The sequence below is a fragment of the Emydura macquarii genome, unplaced genomic scaffold, assembly GCF_026122565.2.
Source record: "Emydura macquarii macquarii isolate MOO-44397 ecotype Brisbane River unplaced genomic scaffold, CSIRO-AGI_Emac_v2 contig_2452, whole genome shotgun sequence".
Taxonomy (NCBI): domain Eukaryota; kingdom Metazoa; phylum Chordata; order Testudines; family Chelidae; genus Emydura; species Emydura macquarii.
The window spans coordinates 2,502,139-2,517,537 of NW_027132589.1; the positions used below are offsets into that span (position 1 = coordinate 2,502,139).

Genomic DNA, 15,399 nt, shown 5'->3' on the forward strand with positions numbered 1-15,399 from the left:
TAATATATTGGGACTACTGTATGGATTTCAATTCAAACAGGATTTTAAATGGAACTGATATAGCATTTCCAGTCTGCTGCACTGGAGTATCAGATAACCTAGCTTCAGCTTATTTAGTGCACAGGGACTTGATGTAGTAATATGTGTTACCAAAGAGGGTGGTGAAGCCCATAAGAGATGTAAGCAGGGAGTCAGTATGTATTGTGTGAGTGACAGTCATAATATGGCCAAGATCTGGGGTCTCATGCACAAGGATAACTATGGTTGCAATAGGAATCATAAATCTAAATTTCTTGATTTCTATGCATGTACAGCAAGCTTCATCAATTTAGCTGTTGCATCTAATTTCCATGAAGGGAAAAAAGTGAGTGATTTCATATTGAAATAAATGCACTATATTCATTTTGCTTCAGTATTTTCCCAAGTGTATAATCAAACCATTAGCCTTTACTCTGTATATCAGAAAAAATGACAAATATATAGAAATTATATTTTTCTCTTTCTTCCCACCCTTCATATTGCACTTAGATTGTGAGTTCTTCATGGCTGACGCTGTGTTTAGTATAGCACCTCGCGCCTGGGGGTGAGGGAGGTAGCTCTGATGCTGAGTGGGATCTTCTGGGTGCTAGTGTAATATAACTATACTTTATTGATGTTACTTTTGCAAACATTTGAAAAAAATATAGTTGCATACTGGAACAGGATGATCTGCTGGTACACTTATATTGATCCAATTCTTACATTACACAAAGGGTCTGTAAAAGATGGCGGTAGATAGAGGGATAAAATTGTTGATTTTTTTATAATACAGTTGGATTCAATTCCCACAAGTGCTATTTTGTATCACTTCTGTCTCATACCATTAAAAATACTTTAACTTGACAAAAATGAAGCTAAAATAAGGTTGCTGAGTGAGACTCACTCATAATGAGAAGTATTAATTCAAGACATTACTGTTTGTCAATGTGAGTGTACTTCTGTTTTGGCATAGCAGATACAGATTTTAGCTTTTGGCAAGGAAAAGTCTTACTCATTACTACATTTTTTCTGTAGAGTTTCTTTTTGGTCCTTGGCTGTTTATATTTTGAACTGTCCTTCTCAGTGAAAGGACTGGTAATCGCTGTACTTGGTGGCAGTAGCTTTAGAGAAGTCATTTTAACAGTAGATTGAGTTCTTGGTGCCGCAACACAGCATGAGGAAGACCTCCGCAATAGTATGTTGTTAGAGTTTAAAATGATGGGGGTTTTAGAGATTTTAAAGGCATCACAAGATGCTCTCAGATGCTTTGTGGATGAACTTCTAATGGAGGATGTTCCAGCACTCCATTTGCAATTATGACAATACTCCCAAGTGCATTTTGAGCTGTTCCACTCATGCGTGCAGCAGCCAGAATGAATGGATTTATTTTTCTCTTCATATTCCCCATTAAAAGCTGTCTGAAGACATGAAGAGTCAGATAGTTTTGACTGCTTCAACTGATGCATGGATTTTGTGGAACTGGGTCGATTGCCAAGCACCATACTGGGAGATACTGCCAGGTCTTTTGTCTTCTCTTTTAATATAGTCAGGTGCTGCATCCTTTCAATTTCCAACAGACGAGATATTAATTTCACAACAGAGCTTTCTGGGGGTGGATTAAAGACTATCTTCCAGTCATCCCATTTTGATAAGGCCAACTTTTGTAAATCCAGGTTATTGAAAGGAGGTGGGAGAAAATCAGGGTATGGAAACACTTCATTTTGGTGCTTGGAAGAAGCTTTTTCAATGTTTTCTATAGTTTCTGGTCTTAAGTTCAGATCCATATTTTTGAAATAACTAAGCAAAACATCATTCACTTTTTCACTCTCAGATACATCACTTTCCTCTGTTAAAAGACTGTGGTCAACATTACTGTTTCGCAATTTCATATTCCATTTGGAGACACACAGTGTGCCATCACTACTACTTTCTGTAGCAGGACAGGATTCAGAAGCTGTGATTTCATTTCTGGCCTTGAAAAAATCCCCATCTCCATTTGTCCAGTAGATTCCTAAAGGCATCTGCTGAGGTCCCCGATAAGCCACTGTGTGATAGCTGTTCATATGGGCCCCCACCAATGTAGGATTAACAGTCAAGAAGTTTAAAGAATGACCATTTGAGCTGGAAAGAGTTTCCACTAGAGGTTTACAGAAGTTTCTAGAGGGGGAAAAAAATAAAAGAGAAAATAGTGTACTTTTACTGGGGGAGTTGATAGGATAAAGTGCATTTAGGGTTGAAATTTTGACTCTACTGAAGTCAATGGGCGTACTGACTGACTACAATGGGGCCTACATTTACCCTTCATTTTTAGGGGGCAGCTGTTAGTGTTACATATCAAAGGAGAATGACTTTTGCTCAATTTATATTGAAAGGACAAACTGTAGCTTTGACTCAAGCATACAACAATCACGTCATAGGGGAATACTCACTCAGATGGGACTTAATGCCTTCTACATACCAAGGGCCAACTCCTGCTTGCCATTTTCATATAAGTAGTTCTATTGTTTTCTGGCATATCAGGAGAATCACTATTCTCCATTCATTAAAATAGCAAAAGCATATCTTCATGTTGTTCTCCCTTCCTAAATCCCAGACCTTCTACTCTTCTTCCCCCAGACATGACTGCCTGCTCTATTGTTATGGAAATCTAATGTTAATTTTATAAAACTCTATTTTGGGTTCTTTAGTGTGAACATCTAAAGGGAATGTATGACCCAAAAGCCCAACAGGCATCATACATTCAGCTCCAAAGATTGAAACTGATTTTAAAGGAAAAGGTCTCTTCTAAATTTTTCAAGACCAAGCAAACATGCATAAAAGGAAAATGTTACAAGCTTGTGTTCCTTTATGGGGGGGAAAACTCTTTCCACTTCTATGGTTAGTGTAAAATCACAACCTAGTGCAGTTTGTTTTTCAGATCAGCTGTAAAACTAAAAAAACTACAAACAAACAAAATACAATAAGGTTCTCATCAGAACACATGCAACACATTATGTTTATCAGTCACAGTTGGTAGTCTTTAGTTCTATTTCAACAAATGTCAGCTATACAGAAGAAAATCTGTCAGAGCACCTTTTTTATTTAATGTATCTATCTAGAAACAGTTTACAAGGTAATGAGTTAAATAAGAACCAAGATATTTAGAGTACCAATTATCATAGCTAGGGAGAGAAAATGATAAGGAAATAACTATATAGGAAAATGCAATAGTCATTAGGCATATACAATAGTGTAAAAAAGCTCAGACATCTATCCGTTGCTTTAAGGTGGCACATTTTGTCTGATACTAGTTTAATTGTTACATTGGTTGTGTGATTATTGCAAGGTAACAGTATCTATCATGCTTTCTTAAGGGTGTCTCAAAAATTATACAGTGCCCTTCTGAGCTGTGAGAAATTCCAAGTGTTGAACACAAGGTATGTAAACGTGAACCTGACCTGAAAGTCCTTTACCTGAAACTTTAAAAGAAATATGATGCTGGTCTGCAGCTTAGATCTATTGCGAATGTAATTCAATTCCTCTGGGAAAGTTCATTTTGGAAAGTTCAGATTCAGATGAGGATCTGAAACTTGCAGCTCAGGGTAATTTCTAGAGGTTAGTAATGTCTCTCTGATATTTTAAAAAGGTTCCCACAAAGATCCCCCTGAGCCTGTAATAAACTTTGTGTACTGGTGATGGGTAGATGGAGCAACAGTGTAGGAAATCCATTTGCTTGTTTTTTCATTTAAACAAAAATGTGATCTTGTAACTATAAGAAAGGAGGAACGCACTGCTGTTGGAGAAATCAAATGCCAATTAAGTGCACTAGTTTGAAATGTTTATATATACACACACTGAGCATATTGATAATACAGCACAGTCTTCCACCTGTATATTTTCCAATGCTGTGAGTGCCTTCCTGTAGTATCTGATGTCTCCTCCCCTGGATATACCTATATTTTTTAAAGTAAATGAGATATAGTGCAAGTCAGGTCCATTCTAAAGCCAAACAAACGTTTGAGTTTCAGCCCAAGCCTTCTGTGGGAGATAAATGTTTAGCATTATTCAAAGAGGGCACGAAAGCCAACACTAGCACAGAAACCATTCCTATGTTCCTTATTTTGCAACAGAATTTAAAGAAGGGTTCCTATAAGTCTTCTCTAGCATATCACTGCTAAACGGTGATCTAATTTTTGCTAAACATGTATTTCACTATTCTGACTGGCGAGATATTTCAGAGCATTATAACAAAGAATTGGAAGAAATGTGTTGTTTTGTTAATTGGTTCAATCAAGACTCAAAGGAGAACTCACAAGATAGAAATTATCTGTCAGTTTTCAAAGTGTTACACAGTCCCTATTTCCACATCTCACAAGTCAGAAGCCTCTCTAACGTATATCACATACAGTCATGTGAGTGTAAGACTCAGAATACAGAAGTGAGTAGGTGGAACCAGAGGATCCTGTTTATAGATAGGATTGCCTAGAGCATTGAAACTGCTCAGCTTTCATTAAAATGGAGAGGGAAAAGTACGTTGTTGCTTTAAATGGAATGGGCACATAGATTGATACCAGCATGGAAAGCCACTCAGATTTGCCCTAGTCAAACACACTGCACAGAGAGGGGAAGGCAGAAAGGGGAAGATGGCAAACAAGAAAACAAATGTACATCTAGATTGTTCCACAATGGTTTTACAATCAGCCTGTCTTAACTTTTAGACTTTTTACAGACGAGTTAACAGTGCAGACCATAATTCTTGGGAGCATTAAAGTGTGCATTAAAGCCTTTTATCTAAAACAGCTGATATATAGTCTGGAAGAACACATGATTATTAAGCATCTTGCAAACTCAGGTGAACAAGTGGGAACTATGTCAGAAAATAAATCTGCTAGATAGCAGAGCTAAAGAAGTGCCTAAAGTAAATGAAGAGATGAAAAAAAAGTGTATCCTTATTAGTGACACTTAAACTCCTCAAAACAAAGTGCTCCAAGAAAAGAAACTTGTGACACTTGAAAAACCAATAACAAAAAGCAATTTACTGTATGAGGTGTCTCAGGCACTAAGGAAATAGAAGTCTGACTTGGCTTTATGAATAGTTTTAGCCCAAAGCTCCTTAATTCAAATGTTCAGGAAGAGCTTATATATTTGGAGAGGAGCTACAAAATACCTATGAGGAAAGCTTGGCAGGTTAAGAATGAAGGCAATACCTTTACATTTACCCTAACTGGTATGTGAGTTGGAAAGAATTCTAAAAGCAGCAAGAGATTTTTGAGGCAAATTTTAAGGGGCCTTACAGCCAATGCAAGTCAAGGGAGTTGGACAAGAGTAAACTGTCTCTGAATTTGGCTCACTAGCTGCCATGGAAATAAAAATATTATTTCCCTTATAATGCACTTTGTAAACCAGTGTGTCTTAGCCTCTGTTCCATGGACCACAGGTGGTCTGTGAAGCAGCTGGTGATGGCTCTCCTTGTTTCTAGCTACTACATTTCATTAAAGACAGTTACAATCAAATTAAATGCCTCTCTAATATTTTTTATGGAAGCAATTGCAGTAGCTGATCCTGGAACTGCAAAGGGAAGAGAAGTCTCAGTGACATTCTCTCTATATTAAGATGTGATATTTGAGAAGACCTGACAATACTTATTACTAGGTGCCCTCTATTAGTTGGCAGAGTACAGAGCAGCACTGCCCTGGGGACAACACTCTGTGTTCTTGATCTAATGGTTTCCATGCAGCCTAGAAGGGAGGGAGAGAGGGATTCTCAGGATTTATTAAATCAGAAGGAAGTGGAGGGACAAGGAGAGGGAAATAATTGGCAAAGGCATTTTCTGCAGATAAAGATGCAAATGAAAAAGAAAAAGAGAAGGCACATACAATAACAACAGAGCTTTCAGGTTCTTCCTATACGAACAAGCATTTTTTCTTTCCCACTTGTGGGTGGATTAGTGTGAATTAAATTTCACACTAACTTGCCCAAGGCCATGCATGCTCTATGAGGTTTTGCTAAATGAAGATAATTGCTATTAAAATATTTTCTAGATAATTGTGTAAATACAGCAAATATTTTAATAGCAACTACAGTATTTCTTGGGGGACCTGAGCTCATCAAAAGCATTACTGGAAAATAATTAAAAGAAAATATTCTTTTAGCCCTCATGAGTATTGTAGAAGAGAAAAATAAAGATCTGCCAGTAATTCATTTGATACACACTAGACTGTTATGACAGAGTAAGGATGGTTAATTATTGAACCTACTGTGAAACATTTCAGGAGCTTTGCATCTTTCTCTTTACTCTCCTAGCTGTTCAAAATGTCAGATTGCTATGGCCTTCTTCCCTACCCCAAGAAATTGGGGAATAGATCAGTCTAATAACTGAGAAGAGCTTATAAGTTTTCACCATATACCCTAGCAGGAATTTACTATGAGCACACAACTGAATAAGGACAAATTTCATAGAGTTCACGATCAAAACAGCAGATTCTCATCTGACCTCCTGTACATAAGGGGTCTTTAAATTTTGCCCAGTTAACCCGTATACTACTGAGTCCAATAATTTGAGTTAGACTAAAACATTTCATTCATTGAGACTAAACTGTTGTGTGCCATAGGCAGACTGAGGTGCCACCACTGTTCAATGCTCCTGCAATGGCAGAGTATCAGTTAGATGAGAGATGCCCAGATGACGCCAGCAGGTGAACCATGCCTCATCCTACAGAGGAAGGTGAGAAACCCCCAAGGATCCTGCCAATGAGGCCTCTGGGAAAATTTCTTCTTGACTTCAGTTCTAGTGATCAGTTTGACCCTGTACATGTGAGCTAGATGCACCAGCAAAGCAACTGAGAGAGGATTCTCTGTATCATCTCAAAGCACGGGTCCACCATGTCCCCTGTTCTGGCTCCACCTATGGCAATTATCGATGCTTCAGAGAAAGGTGGGGGGGGGGAGTCCCATAATACAGCTAGCTAACTCTGCACCGGGGGGAAAATCCTTCTGAAAAAGGTGGACTCGTATGTTATGCCCTGTCTGCACAATTATTGAACCTATGTTACCAAGAAACACCTCTGGTTATTACTGGGTTTCATACTGTGGACAGGACTGTAGTTATTTCAAATATTTTAATGTACTTTTATTTTTAATATAATCTTAGCTATATTTTAATGGAAGAAGATTCTATAAGAAGTTTTTCTCTGAGTCACTTGGTGTGGCCTGCAGTACAATTGCTTCTGCTGCTTTTCCTTTTACGAAATTAGGCCCTGACCTTCAAGGACTTCAGCACGTATGTCACTTTTATTCACCTGAGTAGACTCGAAGGATAAGATTACACATATGCTCCAAGTCTTTAGAAGATCAGGGCCCAACAGTACAGTATGAACAGTTAAAGTAGCCTATATCCTTTAACTTTGTAGGCTGGGCTGGGCACAAGTAACTTGACATAAGACAGATTTCATTTAAAAATGATGGGGTCTAAATTAGCTGTACCATTCAAAGAGCTCTTTGAGTCATTATGAATAGTTCTCTGAAAACATCCACTCAATTTGCAGCAACAGTCAAAAAAGCTAATATTAGGAACCACTAGGAACGAGATAGATAATAATACAATAAATATCATAATGCCAGTATACACCCATCTATAATCCATGGTACACCCATACCTTGAATACTGCATGCACTTCTGGTCATCCCTTCCCCAGAGACATATATAAGAATTGGAGAAAGGCAACAAAAATTATTAAGGGTTTGAACAGCTTCCGTATTAGGAGAGATTAAAAAGACTGGGACTTTTCAGCTTGGAAAAGAGATGACTAAAGGGGAATATGATAGAGGTCTATGAAATCATGAATGATGTGGAGAGGAAGTGTTATTCATTCCTTCAAATAACACAAGAACCAGGGGTCACCCAATGGAATTAATAGGCAGCAGGTTTAAAACAAGCAAAAGGAAGTACTTCTTCACACACTGCAGTCAACTTGTGGAAGTTGTTGTCAGGGGATATTGTGAAGATCATAACTATAATAGGGTTAAAAAAGAATTAGATAATTTCGTAGACAATAGGTCCATCAAAGGCTATTAGTAAATATGGTCAGGGATGTAACTTCATGCTCTGGATGTCCCTAGCCTCTGACTGCCAGAAGCTGAGAGTGGACAACAGAGGACGTATCACTCAATGATTGTTTGCATTCCCTCGGAAGCACCTGGCACTGGCCACTGTTGGAAGATAGGATATTGGGCTAGATGGACTGTTGGTCTGACCCCGTATGTCCATTCTTGTTCTGACTGGGAAGGTGAATGGAAGGTTAAACAGTAAACAGGGGCTTATCAAGCTGTATGCTGGAGTCAGGATATCTGTGCTAGCTAACACAAGCAGGAACACCCTGATGCTAGGGACAATTGACAAGATAAACCTGGAATGTTATATATGACCAAGACATAGACAGAGCATGCTATATACGGATTGGTTCCTAAAAAGTACCCAAGCCAATCATGAAGTGTACAATGAAACGTATAGTTTAGAATGCATGTGGTAGTGGTGTTAATAAAATATATATATAGGGTAAAGTTTTGCTGTGTAACTTTGGATGTGTAGTACAACCTATTACCCACTCCCTACTCTGAGTATGATCAACGTAGCGTAGTTTCGCTGTGTGCCAAATAAAAGAACATGAGTAACAAGACTGGAGTCTAACTGAGTTCTTGGGGAATTGGATGGAAGAGGTCTCAGGAGAACCCCAACAAACTTATGCAAAGAAACAGGGAAATTAGGGGAGAAGAATTCTTAAAGGTCAAAAGGAAAATGAGCCATATTAGTTCTGGGTGTAAGAGGTCAAGACTACCCCTGAAGTCAATGCAAGTTGTAGAAATTTAAAGCATTGCTGAATTTGGCTGAAGTAAATTAAAAAGTACAAGGAGCAGTTACTCACCCTGTGTAGTAACTAGTTCTTTGAGATGTGTCCCCCATAGGTGTTCCATCTCAGGTGCGCATGTGCATGCAATCAGAGATTTTAGGTAGCAGAGCCTGTTCAGCCCATGCACGTGCTCTACTTCACTTCGTACTCTGCACTGTGGTTACATAGAGCTGTGTGGCGAACCACCCTCAGTTCCTTCTCTACTGCAGAGCTCTGTAGCAGAGAACTCTGAAGCAGAGGGGAAGGAGGGTGGGTAATGGAGCACCCATAGGGACACACATATCAAGGAACTACAGTTACTGCAGAGGATGCACAGTTAGCTCTCCTTCTTTGAATAGTGTCCCTAGGGGTGTTCCACTTCAGGTGATTACCAAGCAGTACCCCCTGAGGAAGAGGAGGGGCCTTTGGAGTTTAGTCCAAAACTGAAGACAGTACAGTAGAGCCAAACACAGCATCAGAAGCTGAGTCATGAATTATTGCATGATATTCAGAAAAGGTGTGCATGGCTCTGCATATTTCAGCAATGGGAACATTCTTAAGAAAGGTTACTGAAGTATAAAGAGATCTTGCTGAATGGGCTAGTACTGTAGAACGATGTTGGAGATCATGAGACTGATAACAAAAGGTAATGCAGTCAGATCTCCATGTAGAGAGTTTTTGCTTGGGAACTGGAGATCCCTTAGATCTGTCCGCAATAAACACAAACTCTTTGGGAGATTTTCTAAACGGCTTATTCTTGTCCAAGAAAAACAAGGTTACTTACCAATAACTGATGTTCTTCAAGATGTGTTGCTCATGTCCATTCCACTATAGGTGAGTGCACGCCACCATGCACAGTTCCCGGAACTTTTTTCCCCTTAGCAGATCCCGTAGGGCTGGCTCTGTTGCCCCCTGGAGTCCCACGCGCATGCCATAGTATACGAGGCACTGCCGACCCTACGCCCCCTCAATCCCTTCTTTCTGCCAACTCCGGCAGCGGGGATGGGGGTGGGTTGTGGAATAGACATGAGCAATACATCTCGAAGTACATCAGTTACTGGTAAGTAACCTTATTTTCTTCTTTGAGTGATTGCTCATGTCCATTCCACTATAGGTGATTAATAAGCCATACCTTTTGGTGGTGAGCCGGAGTTATCAATGAGCTGCCCTCAGTATGGCTCTGCCAAATCCAGCGTCCTCTCTCGCCTGCTGGATGATGGCGTAGTGGACTGCTAAGGTATGCACCGACGACCAGGTGACAGCTTTGCAGATGTCCTGCTGGGGCACTCTCTTCAGGAAGGCTGTAGATGAGGATTGAGCTCTGGTAGAGTGTGCTGTGATGGTTCCCGGAAGTGACACCTTCGCCTGCTCGTAGCAGAGCTTGATGCAAGATGTGATCCACAAGGAGATGCGCTGGGTTGAGACCGGTGATCCTTTCATCCAGACCGCCACTGCGATGAAGAGCTGCATAGATTTCCGGAATGGCTTTGTCCTTTTGATGTAGTAGGTCTCAGGTCCAGAGAATGCCATCTCCGCTCCTCCTCCAAACCATGTGGTTTGGGAAAGAACATGGGGAGAAAAATATCTTGGTTACAGTGAAATTGGGAAACCACCTTGGGCAGGAAGGCTGGATGCGGCCTCAACTGCACCTTATCCTTATAAAATACCATAAAGGGAGGCTCCGAGGTCAAGGCCCTAATCTCGGAGACCCTCCTAGCTGAGGTAATAGCCACCAGGAAGGCTACCTTCCATGAAAGCACGAGCAGGGGGCATGAAGCTCAAAGGGGGGCCTGTGAGTCTCGAGAGGACCAGGTTGAGGTCCCAGGGAGGCACCAGGTCACGGACCTGTGGATAAAGCCTCTCCACCCCCTTGAGGACCTGACTGACATGGGATGGGAGAACAGGGATCTCCCCTCTAGCGGCTGGTGGAAGGCCAAAATGGCCGCTAGGTGAACCCTCAGGGAGGTCAGCGACAGATCCTGGAGCTTTAGCTGGAGCAGGCACTCCAGGATCGCCTGAATAGGAGAGAAGCTTGGCAGAATACCCCGGGACTCTGCCCAACAGGTAAACCGCCTCCACTTAGCCCGATACACCTGTGTTGAAGGTTTCCTGCTGCCCAGCAGGACTTGTTGGACCTGTGCCGAGCAGGCTCTCTCCCTCCGTCAGCCATAGAGCCTCCAAGCCATGAGATGCAGGGAGTCCAGGTCCGGGTGCAACAGGCGACCATGGTCGTGGGATAGAAGGTCATGCCGTCTCGGGAGCTCCAAGGGCGGGGCGATCGAAAGTTCCAGCAGCATGCTGAACCAATGCTGTCTCAGCCAGGCTGGGGTGATGAGTATGACATCCGCCCTGTCCCTCTTGATTTTCAACAGAACTTTGGGCAGGAGCAGAATGGATGGAAACGCGTACATGAGGGCTCCCATCCAGTCGATGAGGAATATATTGGATATCGATCCAGCCTTGCGACCCTGGAACGAGCAGAACCTCAGGCACTTCGTGTTCTAGGCCGACGCGAATAGGTCCAGTTGGGGAACATCCCAGTTCTGGAAGATCAAAGTCATGACCTCTGGGTGCAATGACCAGTCGTGGTGGGGTAGAAATGACCTGCTAAGGCGATCCGCCTCGTCGTTCCTCACTCCCGGGAGGTGAGACACAGTCAGGTGGAAGTCGTGCCTCACAGCGAAGTCCCACAGGCAGATGGCTTCCTGGCAGAGGGTCGAGGAATATGTTCCCCTCTGCCTGTTTATAGAACATGGCTGGGGTGTTTTCCGCCAGCACCTGTAACACCCTTCCCGTCAAGAATCGGAGGAACATCTTGCACACTAGGCAAATGGCCCTGAGCTCCTTCACATTGATGTGCAGGTGCCTCTCCTCCCCCGCCCAGAGCCCCTGAGTGCCTAGGTTGGCGTTAATGTGGGCTCCCCATCCCACATATGAGGCATCGGAGATTAGGGTGACCGAAGGGATCAGTTCCCTGAACGGGACGCCCTTCATCACCATCCTGGGAGTCTGCCACCAGTTTAGGGAGGCTAGGACTAGCGGGGGAACTGTGACCACCCGGTCCAAGGGGTGTCTGCTAAGCACATACGCCGAGGCCAACCACGCCTGAAGCAGCCTGAGCCTCAGGCAAGCTAGCCTCACTACGTACGTGCAGGCCGCCATGTGGCCCAACAGCTGTAGGCAGTGCCTGGCTGTTGTCATGGGGCACCGGTGCAGCTGGGAGATGATAGATGCCATCACCTCAAACCGTGGTTGAGGGAGGAAGCTCTGGCCTGGGAAGCGTCCAGGGTGGCCTCAATTAATTCTATGCGCTGCACCAGGGTTAGTGTGGACTTCGGCTCGTTTATGAGCAGTCCGAGCCTGCTGCACGTAGAGCAAGTGAGGGTCACGCTGTCCTGCACATGGGACCTGGACCTGCCCCTGATCAACCAGTCGTCCAGGTAAGGGAAAATTGCACACCTCTTCGTCTCAGGTGGGCAGCCACTACCACCATGCATTTGGTGAACACCCTGGGGGCCGACGAGAGGCCAAAGGGTAGGGCTGTAAATTGGTAATGGGAACCGGCCACCATGAAATCGAGGAAACGCCTGTGGCTGGAGAGGATAGGCACATGAAAGTATGCGTCCTTGAGGTCGAGGGCAGCATACCAGTCTCTTGGATCCAGGGAAGGGATAATGTAGGCTAGGGAGACCGTGTGAAACCTGGGTCATTTGATGTATTTGTTTAGACGATGCAGGTCTAATATGGGTCGCAGAGCCCCCTTCGCCTTGGGGATGAGGAAGTACCTCGAATAGAACCCCTGCCCCCTTCTGCCTTGAGGGACCATTTCCACTGCTCCTAGGTTAAGGAGGGTGTCCACCTCCTGCAAGAGGAGTTGCTCATGAGAGGGGTCCCTGAAGAGGGACGGAGAGGGGATTGTGGGGGGAGGGGGGAGATGTAAATTGTAGGGTGTAGCCCTGAAGGACTATTCCGAGGATCCAATAGTCCGACGTGATGCTTGCCCATTCTGTGTAGAAGGGCCTTAATCTGTCTAGGAAGGGGCGGGGTGGATCCAGGGAGATGGTGGGGCACCACCCTCGGGCGCACCATCAAAATTGCCCTTTTCAATTGCCCGACCCCTTGGGGGGCCCCTGCTGGGAGGCTGAGGACAAGCTAGGGGGCTGATTTCACCTTCTAAACCCCCTATTTCTGTCCCTGCCTCTGTAGGGCTGGAAGGGCCTAGGCGGGGGCCTTGGTTGCTGCTGTGCCTAGGGCCGTGACTGCCGCCTGGAAGCCTGGGGCGTGTAAGACCATTCAGCTTCACATCAGTCCGATCCGAAACCAGGCCCAACCCATCAAAGGGGAGGTCCTGAATGGACTGCTGCACCTCCTGCAACAGCCCCGAGGACTGCAGCCACGAGCACCGCCTCATGGCGATGGCGGAGGCCATTGCCTTACTCGCCGAGTCTGCAGCCTCACTGGACGTCTGTAGTGCCGCCCTAGCCACTGTGATTCCTTTGACCAGGACAGTGGCGAAGTCTGCAGCCTGGTCTTGGGGCAGGGCCTCAGCAAACTGTCTGAGGGAGTCCCACAAGTTAAAACTGTACCCGCCCAGTAGGGCCCGGTGATTGGCAATCCTGAACTGCAGGGCTGCCATTGAATAAACCTTCCTCCCAAACAAGTCTGGTTTCTTATTGTCCTTGTTTCTGGGAGTGGACCCCGGATGACCTTGTCTGTCCTGCTGGTTGGCCGCATCAACTACCAGGGTTCCTGGGGCTGGGTGGGTGAACAGAAACTCGAATCCCTCAGTCGGAACATAATACTTTTTCTTGGCCCCCTTCGATGTAGGGGCGACCAAGGCAAGGATTTGCCACAGGGCCTTGGCAATTTTAAGGACACTGTCATGGACGGGGAGAGCCACCCTTGCTGGGGCATCTGCCCCCAGCACATTGAAGAAGGTATCCTCGTCCTCCTCTCTTTAACCTCCAGCCGTAAGTTAGAGGCCACCCTCTTAAGCAGTTCCTGGTGCGCCCTGAAATCTCTCAGTGGTGCCATGTGGTCCCTGGAGACTGCCTCGCCTTGGGAGGAGGAGGAGGACTGCCACGGTGCAACCTGTGGCTGTTCCTCCCCCTGACGACCAGGTGCACCCATGGAGGGTCCCTCCCTTGGGTCCGATTCCTCATCTGAGGAATGGTCTTTATGGGATTTGTCCAGTGCAGGAGGCGCAGACTGAACCCCCAATGGTAGGACGGACTGTGGCCCCGGTCCCATCTGGATGCCCCATGGGCCCCAGTAAGGCCATTGCTGCGGCCATTGACCCTGAGGCAAACCAAGGGCTGGCTGCAGCACCGGCTGAGGTGTCTCGTGGGGGCATCGGCTGGCCTTATGACTGTCCCAATGGCTGCCCCCCTTTCGGGATCCCGAGCCCCTGGAGCAATGGTGCCAAGCCCTCCTCCGGTCCTTGATGCCGCTTCGTGCTGGGGACCATCCTCTCAACTCCTCTGACGTGGAGGATGATGAGGACTGCCTCCGTCTCCACGATTGGTGCTGGCAAGCGGAGGCATGCTTCGAAGAGCTCTATGTCGTCCAACGCCATCTCGGCACCGATGACTTTCGGTGCCATTTGCCCTTCGGAGAACGGGAGCAGTGCCACTGGGAGCTTCGCAGTGCTGAACCAGACTCCAGTGACTGAGTTCTGTGTTCCCTTGAGGGCAACCGGGTTCTGCGCCGTGTCGGTGCGGGCTAACTCCTCGGTGCCGGGCTTCCCGACAGCGACCGGGTTCTGCGCTGTGGTATTGCGGGCGACCTCCTCGGTACCGGGGATTGAGAACTGGAACTGTCCCCGCGCCACACGGTGGGCCTCGAGCGGTGCCGCCTTCTCTGCGCTGCCTCCAGCGTCGGGGACCGACTTCGGTGCCAAGGGGGGACCGGCTTGACAAAGTAGACTTGGAGCGACTGTTAGGGGAGCGTCCTCGCTCTACCCCTGATGGCTGTCCAGCAGAAGACCTTTCCACCCCTGCCGGGGGTCTCCACCGCCCTTCGGGGGGACCCAACGCGGGTTTGCCCCAGGACACCAGCCCCTTCTCCCTCGGCGGAGTGGGGGGCGGAGGTGGTGTAGGCAAGACCAGCAGGTCTCTTGCCGCCTGAAAAGCCTCCGGTGTCAACAGCATTGGCAGGGGCACTCCCCCACTCCCAGGAGTCAAGGGAAGCTCCCTGCTCGGAGATGCAGGCACCGGAGAGGACTCAACGGGCCATGGCCAGTGCATCTCCGCACTCGACCCTGCCCTTACCGGCGGCACAGGGGAGTGTCCGCGCTCCATGCACTGTCGCTTCCTCTTCCTCGGCACCGGGGATGCCTCTCGGTGCCGATTCGATGTCGGTGCCAGGGGTGCGCTCTTCACTGAGGACACGCTCGGCACCGAGGTGGATCGGGGCGGCTTGGAGGCCAGGCCGAGCGCTGCCTCCATTAGCAGGGCTTTCAACCGAATTTCTCAGTTCTTTTGGGTCCTTGGTTTAAAAGCCCTGCAGATCTTACATT

The 15,399-nt window shown here is 45.9% G+C and overlaps 1 protein-coding gene across 1 annotated transcript in view; it reads right to left on the minus strand.

Annotated features, from left to right (window-relative positions):
* Positions 1 to 760: 760 nt before the first annotated feature.
* FAM217A (family with sequence similarity 217 member A) overlaps positions 761 to 15,399 on the minus strand; it is a 32,834-nt gene continuing 18,195 nt past the window's right edge. The window contains exon 9 of the mRNA XM_067562579.1: positions 761 to 2,175. Within this exon, the coding sequence (XP_067418680.1) occupies positions 951 to 2,175 (1,225 nt within the window). The 3' untranslated portion in view covers positions 761 to 950. The remainder of the gene's footprint in view (positions 2,176 to 15,399) is intronic.